A 19788-nucleotide genomic window follows, 5' to 3' on the forward strand; every position below is an offset into this window, starting at 1 on the left:
CACGATTAGCCTGATAGCTTAGCTTATACTTATTTGCACTTACCCTACATGCATTCACAACAATCTTTAATGTAATTATGCAAATGTACAAAATGTTCAGTTATTAAAAAAACTGCTCAATTAAGCTATTTTTGTTGTTATGAAACAGTTTATCAAGTGAAACGTGTTTGGTGGATGTAAATAAACTACTTGGGATCACTGATTTCATCATCATTTGAGAGCCTATGTTTTATTTTAGCACCATGCTTTAGATAACATGTACCGCGCAATGAGCAGGACTTATTCAATCTCAAACAAGTTTGGCCAGTTGTTGGGAAACTTCTGTCTTATAAAACAAACTTTCAACTCACAAAAATAAGTAAGTTTGTATTTTTGAACCACATACAGTACTTAATCACTCAATAAGTGATGAGAGCAAATTTTGAAAATGTGATTGCATTGTTTAAAATACATAGACCATAAGTGTTTACAGTGTGTCATGTTTAATGCTGCACAGTGTGCGGGCTACTGTCGGCTTTTAATTGTACACTTAAGTCTAGGATATACATCATTTCACACTTGTCAAATTTGAAAGTGGATTTGCACTGCTTTCAACCCCTGGGGTATGAACCTCTAGAGTCGTGTTACCACCTCTCTGAAGCCAAAAGGGTACAATGTGAATTACATTTACCCATAACAATTTCAATTATTGTACCCATAATTGTATTCATAAAACTATAGTCTTCTTAGTTTTGTTTTCTTGTGAGTTGTTCCAAATATCTCAGGTTCATCAGTGTGTTTTGGAGAGAGAAAGGTGTCAGAGTGCAATAAGAGAACAGACAGTACCAACGCTGAGGCTCACACTGAGTTTTAATTCTGGTGACATAATGAGGACCGTATGTGTGAACGCACCCCTGTGCTGTGCAGCGCTACAGGCCTCGTGCTCCACCCAGTCCGCACACACACACACACACACCTACACACCTGCCTGGTCGCACTGTGTGAACATTTCAAGGATTATGTCTTTTGATTATAAACTCATCACAGCATGATAGTAACCGAGCCATCTGATGAATGATTAAAAGTGACTGCACGGAGAGTGCAATTATTTTGTTTAGTGGTTTTTATTCTACATCTCTATCCAAATCACCAAACCCACATTCCTCTGGTGGGTCCAAGCATGTTTCTTGTAAACGGGTTCCACTGGCCACTAATTTCCAGTCTTTGGAGCACTTCCGACCACAACACAAACACAGGGAACAGAGGCGGATGCCATCACATCACTCAGGATGTCAAATTCTACTGTGAATTTAGCGTGAAAGACAGAAGCCTGCTCTTTCCTTCAGCCAGACACCATGAAGTGTAAAAAATTGTGTATTACTGCCAGTGTAGCGATGAATTCAGGTGACAGGCAGTGCCTCGGTATAAAATACTGTATATGATTTTATATTTCCTACTCGGTTACTGTCCTAAACTTATGGAAGGGTAAATCAGCTTTGATTTGTTGCATGATTTATGATTCTTACTCGTTTTGTTAATCAAGATAATCTTCACAAATGAACACAACTTTTATGATTTTTGAATCCTAAATACAATCGACAGAAGTAAAAAGTAAAATAAACTAATTACACCAGTCACATGACTTAAATGTCAACACCATTAATCTTCTGAAAACGAAAAAAATATACAAGCTGGAAAATTTGAGTTATAATAGTTAGCATGAGCAGGATTATAAACACAACAAGGATGTAAAAGCGGACTCGTGAGGAGATGATTTCACCAGTTCAGTGTGATGATGTTTAACAACTTTTGTAGTCCTATTTAGTTACTTGTTAGCAAACACCTTTTTCAAGACATGTAAAAGCTTAAAAAAGTCATAATTGGGGTTTTACTGATGTCTTTTATGTCATAAAGTAAAACATGAATAATATCTTAAGCTTGTGCTCGCCACAGAACATTTTTCAAGATTTTAATTTGAACTTTTTATCTGTTGATGTCCTGCTGAAATTTAATTAGTGGACTCCAATTGCGCTTTTTCCAGGTGTCTAACGTTGGGCACGAGCACATGATGGTTCATGTTTCTGCATGTGAACAGATGATTCAGATCAGTGATTTTCTACTGGTGGGTCACAACGAAAAAGAATGAGCTCTGCTCTGATAGAGAAAAAAAATGCTAAATGGAAATAATTAAATGCAACTTACCATATAATTATGCATAGTTTAAATAGCAAATCAATAGCTTTTAAAATGGGGGAGATCATCTTCATGTTGTTGTTAATATCAAAGGTCGTGCGTCCAATCAATCTCAAAGTAAAAAATTGTCTGTCACATGATGGAAGTAGTCGAATTAGGCAGATGCCAGTTTGGACAGACTGTGTGATATTAACAAACTATAAACAAACTATGCAAGGTAAAAAGAAAATTTTTTTTTGCCACTGTATTGCATCACTATTTGATGTCCAATGTAAAATCTTTCCTGAAACAAAACCATTTGAGAACCACTTATATAGATGTTGTAGAGCCATCAGCACATGATGTGAGAACAGCAGGTGTTTCATAGCGGTGATACAGTGTGAATATGCTGTTTGCTTATTTTCAGTGTGTGTGTGTGTGTGTGTGTGTGTGTGTAAGCACTGATTTGAGGCTGACGCCGCAGAATGTGCTGCAGTGAGGATGGAAAGCCACCGAACTGATGAGAGAGAGCGAAAGGGAGAAAGTGTGAAAGGAAATGCAGCTGCATCCTCTCGTCCTGACTCACTGTGAACTCCTGTGTTAGGTGTGTGTGTGTGTGTGTGTATGACGCCGTCCATGAGGGAAAACGCACATTCCTGACTTATCATTTATTCAGCACAGACAACTTTACAGAGCATCGGTGGGCAGGGTGCGTGTGTTATCGGACTCTACAGTGATGCGTTGGAGGAGGCGGAGGTCTCCGGGACAGGGCAGGCAGGGGGAGACAAGGGGAACGGAGGCACCGTTCACCATGCCCTTCTTCAGAGGTAACAAAGCTATTAGTTTGCTCATCTATGCAGTGTTAGGTGATGCTGTGTGATATCTGAAGGCACTTTGCATGATTTGTAATGTTCGGTGCTGTGTGTTTGTATGTGTATGTGTTGTAGTTTAAAGTGCTGTTTACTGATGTGCTGCAGTCTCAGGTAAGCATTCATCATGCAATCTATTCCATCACACACATTGATCGGCTTGCTCAGTGTTTACACACACACACAGTTTACTATTCAGCAAACTCATTAGCTGTAAAATAAAAGTTAAAGTATATTACATTTTTATATTATATGTGACGGTGAACCACATGGGTCAATTTTGGGAAATTGAGATTTATACATCATCTGAAAGCTGAATAAATAAACTTTCCATTGATGTATGGTTTGTTAGGATTGAATATTTGGCCGAGATACAACTGTTTGAAAATCTGGAATCTGAGGTTGCAAAAAAATCTAAACATTGAGAAAATCGCCTTTAAAGTTGTCCATTTATGTTGGCGATTGTGCTGCATTCACTTACAAAAATAAATGTTTTATATATTTACGGTAGGAAATTTACAAAATATCTTCATGGAACATGATCTTTACTTAAAGGGGGGGTACAATGGTGTTTCATGTATTCAGAGTTGTTTACAGTGTTAAAGAGATGGATTCTCATGCTAAACATGGGCAAAGTTTTAAAAAAATATTTTGGACGAATAATGGAGAATTTCTGTGCCGAAAATCTTACTTCCGGGTTGGTACAAGTTTCGGCTGGGTTTTTTTCGACCGTGGATCTAATGACGTAGACCAGAGTGGAACTCCTTATATGAGCATTTCTCCCGGAAAAGCTCGCCCGCGCACACGTCGACCAGAGGAGAGCGAGACCGCGCACATCAACGCGCTTCAACAGGAAATCATCGGCAGCGCTGCATAGTGTCTCCAAAGTGTGTTTTTGGATGTGAGGGAAAGCTTCCCAAAGAACCCAGCGTTAGGAACAGTGGATGCAGATTGTTGTGTAGACTGTTTGTTCCCTGCATTTCGACGATGAATGTTTTATAAACAAAGCCCAGATCGACGGATTCTCTCTATGGCTCTGGCTTCGCCCACACGGCCCGCCTCCAGACGCTCGGGTTTTTCCGGAATGACTCGGTACAGCCTATCTTTCTTTTATAAATATAATAAAACTAAAGACTTTTTGGAGATATGAAGGATGCTATACTACTCTATAGGTACTCAAGATTAACAGGAGATTGAGTGAAAATGAGCATTTCACCCCCCCTTTAATATCCAAATGATTTTTGGCATAAAAGAAAAATCAATCATTTTGACCCATACAATGTATTGTTGGCTATTGCCACAAATATACCTGTGCGACTTGTGACTGGTTTTGTGATCCAGGGTCACATATTATAATATTATATATTACTGTATATTATTTAATATTTTAATTTAGTTAAAATTGCAATTGATTGATATAGCTTTTTTACAATTCTGAGAAGTTTCACATATTTTGAAAAGTTGTCAGTGATGCAGTAAGGCCAAGAAATGTTTTAATTGCACATTTGACATAAGACATTATCAAGCGTGGAATGGTGGTGATTTTCTGGAGTCTTTCCTCCATCTCTTACATATGTTAACTAGCGAATGAAAGCTGGTATATTGGCCTCACGACTGCACTATCTGTCTACTGTTTATCAACCAGCCAGGCCTCAGATTTCTGCTCACTGACTCAACATCTGCAATTCTTTTCATACTCGATTTGTGGGCTAAAACAGATAGAAAGCAGCAGAATAAAGCAGAGCATTGAGCTGTACCCTCTGGGCATGGGACATGGAGACCTTCAGCTCCAATCATCATATGACACGATCAGATGGGAGTATTGCAGCCCAAACTGAATTTTTAGTTTTTCGTGTGTGCAGTAATTCAGTAATGGACTGAATAGTTCATGTGGGTATTTATCTTTGGTGCGTTTAAGCCACTTGCGAGTGAGTACATTTGTTTGGTCTATGTGTTTAAGCCTTAATAGGCCCGAGAAATGTGTTTTGATCAGTTTAGATGTTTGTGTTTTCTTTATAGGCACTGAGAGACGATTTTGAGAACAGGATGTTTTTGGCTCTCTGGGTGAGATTCTTGCATTTCATTTGATCCATATTTCATGAAATGGGTTTCTCAAAGTCTTCTGATTGCGGTCCAGGCAACGGCTCCAGAATGTTGAAGAGCTGAGATGCTCTTTCATTCTCCCTGTTTGTGTTGCTGGACGAGATTAAAAGAGAACTTTAGCGTCTGGTTAGTGCTGTATTTTTTTATTATTAACTCAAAACAGACGGTTTCGTAATTGGTGGTTTCTGCAGAGACTGTTGTTATTCATTGATTGGATGTTTTTAATGGAATTTAGCTGCCAGGTTTCATTAGAAGTTATAGGTCATTACCTATGGTCATTACCCATTGTGATTCGGTATATCTACTGTAATTTGGATTCTTGATCACATAACAACAACTGGCTCACTCACTACTTCATTTTTATAGTTTATATGAGTACCCATGGACCACAATAGAGAGCAAACAGATGTACACTACTGTTTAAAAAAAAGAAAAGAAAATTTATCTATTAAATTAATCTGAAGTGGCAGTAAAGACATTTTGAAAAAAAAAACCTTTCAAATAAATGCTGTTCTTTTGAACTATTATTATAATATTATCATGGTTTCCACAAAAGTATTAAGCAGCACAACTGTTTTCAACATTGATAATAATAACAGAAAATATTGCATATGCATATGATTTCTGAAGGATCACGTGACACTGAAGACAGGAGTAATGATGCTGAAAGTTCAGCTTGGCCATCACAGGAATACATTGTGTTTTAAAATATAGTAAAATAGAATATTTACATTTAAATAATCTTTCACAATATTACTGTTTTTACTGTATTTTTATTTTAAATAAATGAAGCCTTGGTAATGGTATAAGCATACAAGACATTAAACAAAAAAATCTTACAGACCCCAGCATTTTGAACAGCATTGTATGCCAATACATTCAAAATGTCTTTCAAGTGAATATTTGATTAAACATCACTCTGCATTTTTGTCATATTCAAGTAAACCAGCCAGGCTTTGGCTGCACTGAATTTTGCAGGGAAAGTAGGTTATGAGGCTCTGGGACCATTTCTTTACTCAGTTTAAGTCTTCATAAACACTGAGGTCTGGCCAGATCTGTGGTAATGCTTTGAAAGAATTTTACAGAGAATAACAGTGTTTTGAATCTCTAAATGTTTCTGGTAGTATTTAAATGAGTGAGGTAACTATGGATGGCTTGGAATTAGATTATATATGCGGTCCAGGAATTGCGGTTGTTCAACTTCTTGAATTCCTCATGTTGTGCTAAGGTAACATAAGTTACTTTAGCCCTCCTGACTAATGGCATTAGCTCATATTTGGCAGATGCAACTCAGCGCTAACCCCAGCGTTTGTTGTTGTCGTCTTTGTTTATTTTTAGAGGTAACCGCTGAGAGTTCTGCTGCCTTACTGCCATGCTACGACATTCACGGGCATGCTGGGATAGCTAAATCCCCAGGCCTGCTGACAAGACTCAATAGTATGTGCCCAGTGTGGGTCTTATAGCAGATTTGTGGATTCTTTTAGCGTGATTAATATTTAGATAAGAAAAAAGCATCCTGACAGGAAGGCAGATCTGAAAACACGTCTACAGGGAGTCTGAATCATCTGCTCTTAGTTGGAAGTTTGGTCGTTCTCTCTCCATGGAAACAGACAGAATGACTTTCAGAAAGTCAGTAGGATGGTCGCCTGATGTGAAATCACCTGGTGTGAAAAAGTTTCAGTAACCGCATTACATGCATGATGTCTCCATGTTGTCTACATTAAGGAACGTCAAGAGCCGAGTTGTGAACTGATGCTCAACACTCATGCTTGTAATTACATCATCTTCCACTTTAAGCTCCGCCACTCTTCCCTTTCCCCTCCATTCGCTATGATGTCATCCTCTCCATTTTGTTTTCATTGGTTTTACATTCCTCAGTGAGTTAGGACTGATCAAGTATCTGGATGAATAAGTGTGCAGATGGCGTGCTTATGTTTTACTGTATTATAGTGCTGATGTGGAAACGCCTCTATAACTTAAGCGTGGGGGGGTGGGAGCGAAGGTATAGAACGAGAGTCAAGAAACTGGCCCCACTTTCCAGGCAGGAAATGAGCACCGTGTGGATTGTGCAAGTCGTGTGTCTTTTTGCACGTGTGTTTGTGAGGCTCCAAGGCGCAAGAGGTGCATGGGCGTCCCCCGACGGCTCGTAATGCTCAGCAGATGTTTTCCACCTTCCATGTTCGTATTAATCCAGTCATGTGAACAACAAAGAAACAATCTTTTCCAATACAGCTCTCTCTTTTCCAGCACAAAACAACCCATTGCTCCATTCTCACAGCGTTGATAGTTATCTCAGCTAGGCGGCAATTCCAGAGCAACAGCGTTCTCTCCATATTTCTCTCGCTCCCTCTTATTTCCCTATGTGTCTGCGCTCCATTGTTCCATGATCTCAAATATAAGCCTGTTCCAGCTATCGAATTGTTGCTGAAGTTTGCCCAGTGGTAAATAACCCCTTTAGAGCAGCTGAAGTCCTCACTATCAATATCTGCAGTGAATTACAGGTATTTATTTTTTATAACAAGTCCATCAAGTTTCTTCACTGTTTGCTTTGTTTACATTCTCCAAGAGAGTTGAGGCAGAGGGGCACCGAATCGCTGTTTCCGAACCGCCTTTTCATTAAATACTGTTCCAAGATGAGTTTTGTTTATTTTGGGAGATTTTCAGGGTTAAGAGGAGAGAGTTGACCACCCCAGTGCAAGGAGACTATGGAAAAGTTTTGTCCGTAGACTAGAGGGTTTAGACGCGTGTCATTCTCTTTACGCTGTTCATTCTTTGAAATGTTTTCGTCTTTGTGAGGGAATGAATTCACAACCTATGTTTTTTTTTTGTGCCTCAATACATGCCTTTCATTCCGCTCATCCTTTGAGTGTGAATCTTCTTGCTGGCTGCTTGTCCTGGCACACGCAGACTCATCTTGGATGCTGCAAGCCCACATTAGGAGCTTTTCCCTGACCACACACACCTCCCAATGGTGCGGTGAGGCCGCGGCCCTATTCTTGCTGGATAACACAACTCAGCTTCTTACAGTAGATCACTGAAAATATCTTTTCACTGCTGCAGGGGAACAGTGGAATCACTCAGTGCAAGTGAGTCAGTCATATTGATAAAGCACAATGAAATGTTTATTCGCTGTTCTTTTCAGGTGATGTAAAGTTAATTCTTCACTCTGCTGCAGAATAAAAAAATAAGTCATGACGATGCCGATTAACCCACCAAAAAATATGCATTTGGTTGTTAAAGCTCATGGTAGACCAGGAAGATACTAGTTAAAACCTTGCAGATAATTTGTTTAAAGTTACACTGACTCTGAGTGTGAAATGAGTGTTGTGTTTATATTTGTCACTCTTCTTGCATGTGTGCAATGTTGCATGTCTCAATTATATCCTTATTGTGGAATCTCTGACTCACACACACAGATCAGTGTTAGATTCAATGGTGGTGACAGAGGGTTATGTGAGTGGGTGTGTGGGAAGGAAAGGCCTTTTTCAATATGCCTTCTGGCTGGTTTAAGGGACAGACACACACACACACACACACACACACACACACACACAAACACACACACACACACACACACTCGATACTGATTATGTTATGATACTAAACACTTCACTCGGACCTACAGCTAATGGAGCACACGATGAGTGATGCTCTAAAGACCTTATTGTGTGTGTGTGTGTGTGTGTGTGTGTGTGTTTGGACCCATGAGGAATGTGTGATTGTGTGTGTGTGTGTGTGTGTGTGTGTGTGTGTGTGTGTGTGTGTGTGTGTGTGTGTGTGTGTGTGTGTGTGTGTTGGACCCATGAGGAATTGTATGTATTACATGAGTGCTGTTGCACTGTAATTTAACTGTTGCAGTGAGTGTTTCACAGCACAACAAGCAATGGACTAACTGGTTTAGGTAAATACTGGAGAACCTCCAGTGGAATGTAACCTATCATCTTAAATTCTCCAGAAACCATCTCACTAAGAGCACGCCACAGCTCAATCTTGATCTGCACTCACACACACACAATTGCATTAACAAACTGTTGACTTTTCTCTATATTGATAAATGGATAGATCACATTTTCCACCCAAAATATTTTTAGTGAATAAATTAGTAAATATTGTGTAAATTAATTTAAAATTATATTAAATGGATAGCTCAACCAAAACTGAAAATTCTGTCATGGCATTCTTTCTTATGCAAGCATTTTTTTTTTCTTAAGAATGTTGGAAAACAAACAACATTGGAATCCTTCACTGATTTCTCTTGTCTTCTTTTATGTTCCACAGAATAAAGGAAGTCATACAGGTTTGGAACGACATGAGGGCGAGTAAATAATGACAGAATTTTCATTTTTGAGGGAACTAGCACTACTGAAAATGCTTATTTTGCATTTCGTTTTTTTCATTTTTTAATACAAACATTTGCCCTATAAATAGAACAGCGGTTCTCCACCTTTTTGAATCCAAGTCCCCCTAGTGTCCACAACTATATTCAAAGACCCCCTCTCGGTTTTCTTTTTTAATTTAGAGAAATTAGGAGTGTCCATAGGTTAAGTAACTAAAATAAAAATATTTAAATTGTAGAACTCCAGAAGTTTGGGGGTGTATTCAAATAAAAAAATACCTTGATTTACAGTTGTTTTAGCTTATTTTAATGCATTTTAAATCATTTTGAGTCATTTGGATGTTCTCTGAAGCCCCTAGTGAGCCACGGTCCCCCGTTTGAGAACCACTGATCTAGAATCAGTTTGACTCAGTCCTGCTCAGACACTGAGTAATTACAATCACATGCCTCTGTGAATTCTCAAAAACAGCTTTGCACTTGAGCAAGTCCAAATCACTAAAATCACCATTTCTATGGGTTAGAATGAGCCCAAATTTAACAAATAAAAAAGCAGACGAAATAAAATATCATTCTGAAGGGCTGAGAAAGTATTAATCAGTGGGTTTGCTCATCTGGTTCTGGTTGGGGAAAAAAAGGGAGGTTGGGAGACGGATATAGGAGGAGGGAGAGTGTTTGACAGACTTAATTGAGTTTATAGGCAGTTGAGATGGAGATAGTGGCATCTTTATACACTGGAGAACAGATCAGCCCAGTGCTTAACTGAAAGACAGGCCAGCTGGAAGCCTATGCACAGCTCAGTCAAAGAGTCACACCACCTCTGTGTGTGTGGAGGAGGCCTAACTCCTCCTCCTCCTCTCTCTCTCCAAACTTGTGTGTCCTATGCAATACGGTATGTGTATGTGTGTGCAGGCCTTAGTTTTTCTATATGTGTTTGGCTTACTATTGGGTTGTTGTTTAGCTGCATCTTTTGATCCTTGTGAACAGGTTAGTCCATTTGCTTGCATATTTGACGTGTACATTTATGTGTGTGTGTGTGTGGTTGTGTATTCCTGCTCTTTTCGTATCTGCGGTATATAGACTCATTCCGTGTTGCAGCTCTGATTTGCTGTGCTGAAAGCAGTATACAGACAGAAATGCACACACTTGTGCGTTATTTAAGATTATGTGAGGTGTTATATTGCTAATCCAGCATGAGTTCATTGATTTTAAGGCTGACTCAGATTTGTGAGGTGTTGCATGAGTGATGGATTAATCACTGTTTATTAACTGTCTTTGGTTTGTTGTTTCTTCAGCGCGGTTCATTATATCTGTCCGTCAGTCAGTTTTGTGGGCGGGATTAGCACACTCACCTAGAAGCAATGAACAATGGGCTTGTAAACAGTTGGTGTGTGTTTATGTACACCTAAGGGCTCAACACCAAAGCCAACTGCTGATATGTGGTTTTAAATGACATGCTCTGTTTCTCTCTTACATTTACTTCCCATTCTGCCCCCCATTCTTTTTGTTTGACCACTTCAGTGGCCATTTGTCTATTAATATACAGAATAAATGCACTTTCCTCGTTGTCTTTGCTGAAAGCAGCATCCCGACACACATTACTCTCTGTGAAGCCCTTCAGAGCTTTGATAGTGTTGTGTTTTACTGCTTGGCTTCAGTTTGAATCAGTGACAGGGACCATCTCTTAGGATATGAACAGCATCTTTCATTAGAGAAATGGATGGTCGTGTTTAAAAATGCCCAGTAGAATTGTTGTATTGTTTCCCCTGGTTGGATACACTTCGGTGCCACTAAATAGTTAATCTTTGTTCTTTTCTTCTCCATAGAAAGTCAAAAACTTTACCGTAATCCAAGCCATTTAGTGTGCACATTTTGGGATTTTTCCCCCCAAAATTGCTTGATATGGTGCATTCATCTCTTAATAAATGTTTCACGGGTGTTCTCCTCATAACAACGCCTTGATTAATGAGAGATTACATTTTCTTTCATGCATCATTTATACTCTTATACCTCAGTTTTATGCTTCAAAAGAATACTTGCAAAAACATTTTGCAATGAAATAGATATTCAATTAAAAACACATGATTTGACATCATTGTGAACAAACTTCATGAATCAATTGTGATGAAATCTGTTCTTTGGAGGAGACTAAATATTTGAACATTTCTGCAGGAGCACGTGCAGTTCTATTCACCTCCACTAGAGGGAATAACAACACTGCTTATCACTGCTTTGAACTCTGCGTGATCTGCCTATATTTGGCCTACTCATGTCCTTTTAACTTTGTTATGGTCTTTATTTTAAATCTCTGCATAATTAAACACCTGGCGTAACCGGTGGATGGTTCGCCCTCCTACATTTGTAAAAGCTGTCATGTACAGAGAGATCGGGTGAACGACAGACTCAATGGCCTCAGGCCTTGGAAAGAAGCCCTTTTTTTACTGAGAAAGATTATGGTGTCTGCACTGCTGCTTACAGTATGAAGAGGAAGACAGAGAGAGAGAGGGAAAGAGACAGAGAGAATTTGCCTTAGTAGGATATAGGTTGAAGTAGAGGGATTGAGTTTTTCCTTCCTTTTAAGGGATTATATGAAAGTGTGGGGTTGTGTGCATGAAATTGTATTGGAAAGTGTATTTTAATACTATTTAATAGTCTTGCCATGTGGGATGCTGAAGACTGAAGTCATGCATGCAGACATGCTCATTATTAAGTATATGTACACAATGTGTCTGCGAGCATGCATTCACGTTTTGCTACCAATAACATAACAGGAAATGAGAGAGATTATGCTGCTTTTGTCCCTTCTTCTCTTTCCTCTATTATGGCTCTTGGGATCTGGAAAGATAAGACGCAGTTCTACATCAAAAGCTGTCCAAGTTGCAGCTCCAACTGTTGTGCTGTTTGTAAAGGACTGTGCGAACCAGTGGCGTGCAGTCAGTGGTGTTCTGAAACGAGGATGTTTTTTTAAATGTAAATTCAACTTTTACATTTACATTTACATTTTCCAGTTACACTTAATGATGACACATTTTTCACGTTAAATAAATAAGCATTATTTACACTATCAAGTAAACAACAATCAATACAATTCTATTTTAGTATTTTTACAGTATTTGAAACTAGGCATGTGCCGGTCTCAAATTTTCACGTTGCGATAATTGCTGAAGCTTTTATCACGGAATACGGTATTTAAAAAAAAGTACTTTTTTAAAAAACTTTTTCTTGTAACTAAAAGAACTAAACATTTAAATACAATAAAGCACAAACATCTATAAAGTAAACAAATGTTTCAAACAGATTAAAGTGCAAAAGAATTATAAAGAACATATAGGTAACACATTACAATAAGGTCTCATTAGTTAGTTAATGCATTAACACATTAACAATGAGCAATAGCTGTTACAGAAGTTATTCTTTGTTAAAGTTTGTTAAAAACTCTTAGTTCATGTTAGCTCAGATCCATTAAATAACAGCTTACAACTTGTGATATTTTTATTTTATTTTACTTAATATGAAATTTTAATATAAGAGTGAAATTAAATTAAGGTTAATAAATGCTTTAGAAGTATTTTTCATTGTCAGTTTATGTTAACTAATAAATTAACTAATGTTAAATCATTTTTCACGGTATTTTGAAGTACCGTATCATGCATGTTCATTATCGGGATATACCGTATTACCGAATACCAGCACATATCTATTTGAAACTTTTAAAACATGGAACAAGACAAGATAATCCCACCCCAAACACACTTCAGCTCTAAATGCTGTTAGTTTGTGTTTGTGGGTGCTTTTTACTTGTTACATTATTACATCAGTTGGTGGCGACAAGTGGCTTTCTTTATGATCGATTCATTGAATAATTCCCTTAGCCAATTGTTGGAAACTCAGAATCGAAGACCAGGAGACTTGGTTCTTTCTTCAGCAGGATTCTTTATTGAGAACATTTATACATTACCAAATTCAATGTAAACCTAAATTAAACATTTAATAAATTTGTAATACAACACAATCCATTAAACACTGATTTATTCAAGAACAAAATCACCACGACGACTGTATGCTGAGTAGTAATGTGCATTGTGTAGCGGTTCTGCTTTGGCCTTGTTTGAAATTGTTTTCATCGGTGGAGCAAAAACAGAAGTTGTGTTAAGTTAGGCTACTCAATATTAACTTCTTGTTTATTGAACTATTGCTCATCATTCAGTTTTTTTCTGAACACTGTTGTGATTACCTGCAGCACTGCTGATATTCATACTGAATACTGAATGAGAAAAAAAAACAGAAGTAAAGGTTGACTAAAGGTTACAAAGACTAATTTTTTTTTCTTCTGTGGATTAACTTGCATGGTTAATTGTTCACCACAAGACTAGTAATGTGTGCTAATAAACTAAATAGGGCTAATTTGATTACTCGTGGACCTTAATGAAATATTAGCAATTTATATGTTGTTTGCAACGTAAAGTGTGGGGCACAGATGAAGGTGAAGCGTCACAGGATCATCTCAGTTTAGAGAAAGGCGTGTAAAAGTGAAGGAAGTGTGCAGAGATTGTATGAGAAGGAGAAGTTCTAGCTTTAACCTCTGGAGCAGTTCTAATCCTCTCAGATGTCAGAGTGGAGGGCATTCTTTCTTTGGGTTTATTCATCCCTCTCTTCTCTTCTCTCATGTTTCTTCCTGCCTGTTGAAAAACTGAGAGGCTGACTGAAGGGCCAGGTGCTGTTGCTGTAGGAAAGTTACCTCTCTACGCACCGCACCCACCCAGGACGCTATAGTGGCAGCGCTCACAAATCTACTGTAATGTCAGATGTGCAGCTTTTAGATTGATGTGATCACGTTCAGAATCACTGCACTAGACTTGAACTAATTCCCAGCCTTACGTTTGTGTTTTGCCTCTAGATGGTGTATGTTTATGCGGCTGAGGTTTATGTGTGTGTGTGTGTGAATCTGAGGTCTTCAGAGTTTTGGCTCTCATGGTCTTACAGTGACTGCGCTCAGTACCTTACAAGCTCCATAAACCCATCCATCATCTCTCCATCTCTGCTGTGCTCATCTGTTTCTGCTTAAACGCATTGTGCATTTTCTGTTCTGTTTGAGTTTCTAAGGTTTTCGCCTCATCTTATAACACCCTCCTTTGAAACAATATTATTTTAAGTCTTAAAGCTACAAACGCCAGCCTCCTCCGTGTTGGGAATGCCGAATGGCTCGGAAGGCAGGAGGGGATTATTCATTTACTACAAACAAATCTTCCAGCGGCTCCACATAGTTTCTGGGTTTTCTTCGTAATTAGTTTTGGTCTGGTCCTCCATATTCTTTCTTTCTTCAATAATGTCTGTGTGGTGAGGAGCTTTAGGAGGCCTCAACCCCCTCCTCACTAATCTCTCCACAATATTGTTGGGAAATGGCTCCAGAGGACGGAGTGAAAAGGAGGGAGCAAAACCAGGATAGGAGGAGTAAAGTATGCGTTCCCTCCTCCAAGGCCCAGTTCATGGGGTTTTTACAAAGTCTGCCATGAGTTAAAAAAATAGAGAAGAGAAGGGGGGCTCTCTCTCTTATTTCTCCTTCCGTTTTCCTCTTCACTCCACCTTCTTTCCCTCCCACCACTCCTTCTTTTTTATTTTCTCTCTAAGCCCCCTAAATGTGACCGCGTTCTTCTGCACCCCTCACCCTCTGTTGCAGCAGAGCAGAACAGCTCATGCTAGTGTCCTTTTCCATTTGCTTTGTCAATTTGTCCTGTGGGAATCGGAAAGGTGGGTCCTGGTCTATGATCCAGGTGAGTGTTGAACAGGTAAACTTTGTTTTGAATATACTTCCTAGCCAATATTACTAGAAACTTTCTTGTCAGAATGAGATGAAATAGTCTAAAAGTTTTGCTTCCAGTGACCATTTTTATTTTATTTTCCTGCCTATGCAACTTGCAAAATCTGTGTGGACACATTTCTGGCAATTACTTCCACAGGTCGACCAATTATGTTTGTGGAGTTTGATGAGGCTTATTGATGAGGCTACATGGCAGTGAGGGAGAAGCGTAGATTTTCAGTCATGTTTTTATGACTGACGGCTGGCTAATGATAGAAAATTCCCAGCATCTAGGCCTTTGGAGAACTTTGTGTATGGAGTTGATGATTGACAGCCAGCATATTGTAAGAGCCAGAGGGAAGAGAGATGTCATGAGAGTAACGAAACCTGCTGTGCTATCAGAGCTTCGCCTCCCTTTTCTCTTTCTGTTTCCCGTGCAGGAATGAAGTAATAGTGATTTTCAAGCAACTCTGCAGGTTTGACAGAAGGTGCTTAAACTAAAGATGCTGACAAAGCTTTTATGATGATTGAGCGAGCAGAATATATTATGGTCATAGACGAGAAGAAAAGCCAATTGAAACCAATGTGGTATGCTGGAAGAGACGCCATACTGACACACAGTTTCGTGAGGGAAATCTGATCATTCTTCTGCTCCATGTCTCGTAACATTAACTTGTTTTTATTAGCACAGTTCTGCTGGAGGTATGATCACAGAAACACAGCATACAGATGTTCCTAAAGCATTTGACTCTTTAGCTGTTTCACTTACTGTTAGTGTCAGTGTCAGTCAAGCATTTATATGAAGCTTAACAATATTGCTGTTGTCACATTTAATCATAGTAACAGTTGGTTGACGTGGTGCACAGGGTCACTTTGCAGCTGGAGTCACTGCTGTCACTAAGAAGCAGGTCCAGTTTCTTCTTATACCTTGTTGAACCCCTAATTATTAATATGGCAAAAAGGATAATGGATGTTTCTTCAACTATGGGCACTCTTGGAAAATACAGCCTCTTAAAGGGAATGGGATAGTTCACACACACACACACACACACACACACACACACACACACACACACACACACACACACACACACACACACACACACACACACACACACACACACACACAAAAATAAAACATAAATACATAATAAACATAATCCATATAAATCGAATGGTTTAATCCAAGTCTTTTGAAGACCCTGCTTAAAAATCCAGTATAAAAGTTTAAAATCCAGTTTCTTTTCTTGAAATACACCACTGTGTTGTTTTGCATGATAAAACGTTTCCATGTCAGTTTTAAAGTGTTTTTCATATATCAAAAAGAAAAAATCGACCCCTGGTACATTAAGTGTCTGAAGTTAAAGAGACACCCAGATATTAAAGGATGGATTTTCTGTTTAAATGGCGCATAATTTCAATACCATGTATTTTATCTCAGCTAAAAGTGATAAGCGATACGTTTTAGACAGGGCTATATGTTTTTATATATATGACAAATTTCTGTGAACAATATTTATTTAACAATTGCATGTGGGACTGCTGGTGGCGTAGAACAATTGAAATATTTAAAGTTTAAAAAGCTGTTTGGCATTCAATTTCACAGTTAAGAAAGCTCAAGCCTCAAGACACAGACTAAATAATTACTGTAAATATTTATTGAGTGTAAATGAGCTTTATTTTGGCAGAGGCAATACTAAACGTACACAGTGGAGCGATGAGTCGCAGAAATGAAAAAGACAGTATTCCTGCAAAATCACCCGGCACTCACTCATTGAAACACTCAACCCCAGAAAACATTAGCCTGCAAACCGACTGACACACAGTTCTATGAGTCTTTGTATGAGTGAAGATCTAGCATTTGGTTTCTCTTATTTTCTCTCAGTTGCTGTCTCTCTGAATAGTGTGTCTTTTGTTAACTGTTAGATCCTTCTTACGATCTCTTGTGTTTAACAATGTATGCGTGTGTGCTTCTGTGGTTCAGAGAATGAGAGTGTTTCAGTGAGGGTGCATGTCATTCTCTGAGTATCACATACATACACAAGGGCATAGTTGAGAAAACAGACATTTATCAGCAGTCTGTCATCAACGGGCTTATGTAATGGAGTATGTGAGTGTGCGAGTGGATGGGACAGATCCAGGATTCCTCTTACATAACTAAAGGACTGGGGCACCTGACCCCGGGGATTGTGCCAGGAGCTTCTGGTAGCACATAGATCCATAATTTCTAAGCTCCATCTAGTTTGGTGAGGAGGATTGCTTCTCTGTGGAAATGTGGTTTGATAAAACATCTCAACAAAAGATTTAGGGGTTTTCAAATTTTTGGTATGGGGAACCCCAGGTGGATGCAAGGGGACAACGTAACATGAAGAGCAACATGAAGAGCAACAGTGTTCTAGTAGCTCAAACATGAGGACATGTGCTTGATTCCCAGGGAATACATAAACTGATTGAATGTTGAATTTTCAGCAGCCATTACTCTCAGTTATAAGTCTTACATGATTCTTCAGAAATCATGCTAGCTGTGTCTCATTCCTATGGCTCCTCCCTCCGGAGGTCACATTTGTTGACCACATACGGTTGGCTTATTTTAGGGAAGTTACCAATATAGAATTGGATGTAATTCCTTGTGAGGTGTAAATTACTGTATTTAGTACTGTAAGTAGCCTCAATGATGTACGCGGCGGACAAATCCGGAGGGTGCAGCCTTTAAAATGAGACACTGATTTGTTGAAACGTTTCCTATTATTTTCAATGCTGAAAATAGTTGTGCTGCTCCCTGCTAAATATTTTTTATGGAATCCTTGATTCAGACAGAACAACATTTATTTGAAACATCATAAACATAAATAAATAACATTGTAACATTCTAAATGTTTTTACTGTCGCTTTTGATCAATTTAATGCATTCTTGCTGAATAAAAGTATTAATAACAGACCCCAAATCATTGAACAGTAGTGTATTTTTTATTTAATTTTAGTATGATTTATTTATTTGTTTGTTTGTTTTTTAGTATAAATTGGTCTTTACAAATTATATATAATATATAGAAATCCTTTTTTATTTAGGAAGCAGGTCCGTCGCTAGAGGATCATCATATTTGGGGGTCCATGGCATAACAAGGTTTGAAATCCCTGATCTAGATAATTGATTTTCTGGAAAGAACTTCTCTTTTCCAGAACCTTCTGCATGAATTCCACCCATTCATGCCTTAGGATAAGCTTTATAAGTTAATTATTCTGTATCCCACCATTTTGAGCATCACAGACATGAGTCAGAACCCATATTTCCACCTTTCAAAGATAAGATTTGATCATCTATCAAGCCATAAACAATAGTCAGTTATAATTGAATCAATCCACAGCTCTGGGTCTCCTTCCTCTGTCAGCTGTTTTAGCTTGCATGAAGCAAATCCTCCTGTGCTTCCGTCTCTGGCAGCAGGACAGCTGTCCTCGTTTGTACAGAGACTTTTGATGTAGCGTTTGAGCCGCTCCACCCCACTTTCTCCATCCTATCATAGCGTGAGCTGAACGACAAACCTGATGTCCCTTTAAACCTCCCCTGCTCTGCATGCACAGTCCTCCTTCTCATTCAGATAAACTGAGCAGTTTAGCTGGAATTACAATCCCCTAATCCAGCGCTGCATGGAGGAGTTTAAAAGAGACGAACCAACGGAATAATCAAATGAAATGAATTGATTGAAATGAGAGTTCAAAATACATAAATCGATGAAAGAGAGTCTGAAAATGAGATTAAGGCACTAAAGAATGGTTTTCTATCTAGACGACTGTCGAGCACAGAGGAGAATTGGAGGAGTGCAGCTGAAGCGCTGTTTGGGTGTGTGTGTAATCCAGCGGGTGGATGGACAGTTACGGGTTGTAATCTGCCATGTTCTTCCTCTTCTATATGCCGCCAGCAGTCGAGTCGGATTATTAATCCACAGCCAATTATTCCAAATCTCAATCTGCGGCCAGATGTCCAGTGCTCTAGATTCAGCCTCTCGATGATAAATCATGGACAGGCATACACATACACACACATCTCAGTGACAGTAGGACATCTGATTTCATGCTGTAAAACAGGAACTACAGGATTGGAGCTGAATGATATTGTGGATTGGCAGCACTGATCTGGATGTGCACTAAGGTACCGTAAAACCCGATTTATCCCATTTGTTCTGTTTCCTGGGTCTATGAAACAGTGTTTTTCACTCTCTGCTTCCAGGACCGTGTTAGTGTGGGGGAAGTCACAAATCTAGATTATAATCTATCTATTTGTTCTGTGGTGTAAATAAACCTGATTTGGTTAGCTCTTGTCATCTGAAGGGTGAGGTGCTCGCACACACTGGCAGGCTTTAGGCGCGACTAGCTGTTCACATTCCAGAGAGGAAGTGTGAAGCCACGCATAATCCACTGATGGACCCCAGGGGACGCTTTTATCATTCTTAACTGATTTTTATTAACTCCTTAAAAAAACAAAACACTACAGCAAGTGATTTCAGAGTTTAGAGGGACAATGTGAGAGGAAAAGCTCA

General features: G+C 38.9%; 1 protein-coding gene across 4 annotated transcripts in view; it reads left to right on the top strand.

Annotated features, from left to right (window-relative positions):
• The window catches only part of nhsl2 (NHS-like 2), a 70263-nt gene that overhangs the window by 8557 nt on the left and 41918 nt on the right, over positions 1 to 19788 (top strand). Inside the window, exons 1-2 of one of the 4 annotated variants that reach the window (XM_079866624.1) lie at positions 2628 to 2755; positions 2886 to 2978. The exons of the other annotated variants lie outside the window; for them this stretch is intronic. Of the exons in view, the coding sequence (XP_079722750.1) occupies positions 2888 to 2978 (91 nt within the window). The 5' untranslated portion in view covers positions 2628 to 2755; positions 2886 to 2887. Of the gene's footprint in view, positions 1 to 2627; positions 2756 to 2885; positions 2979 to 19788 lie in introns of those variants that run through there. 4 annotated transcript variants of the gene reach the window in all.

This window comes from Squalius cephalus (genome assembly GCF_949319135.1).
Source record: "Squalius cephalus genome assembly, chromosome: 3".
NCBI classification, from domain to species: domain Eukaryota; kingdom Metazoa; phylum Chordata; class Actinopteri; order Cypriniformes; family Leuciscidae; genus Squalius; species Squalius cephalus.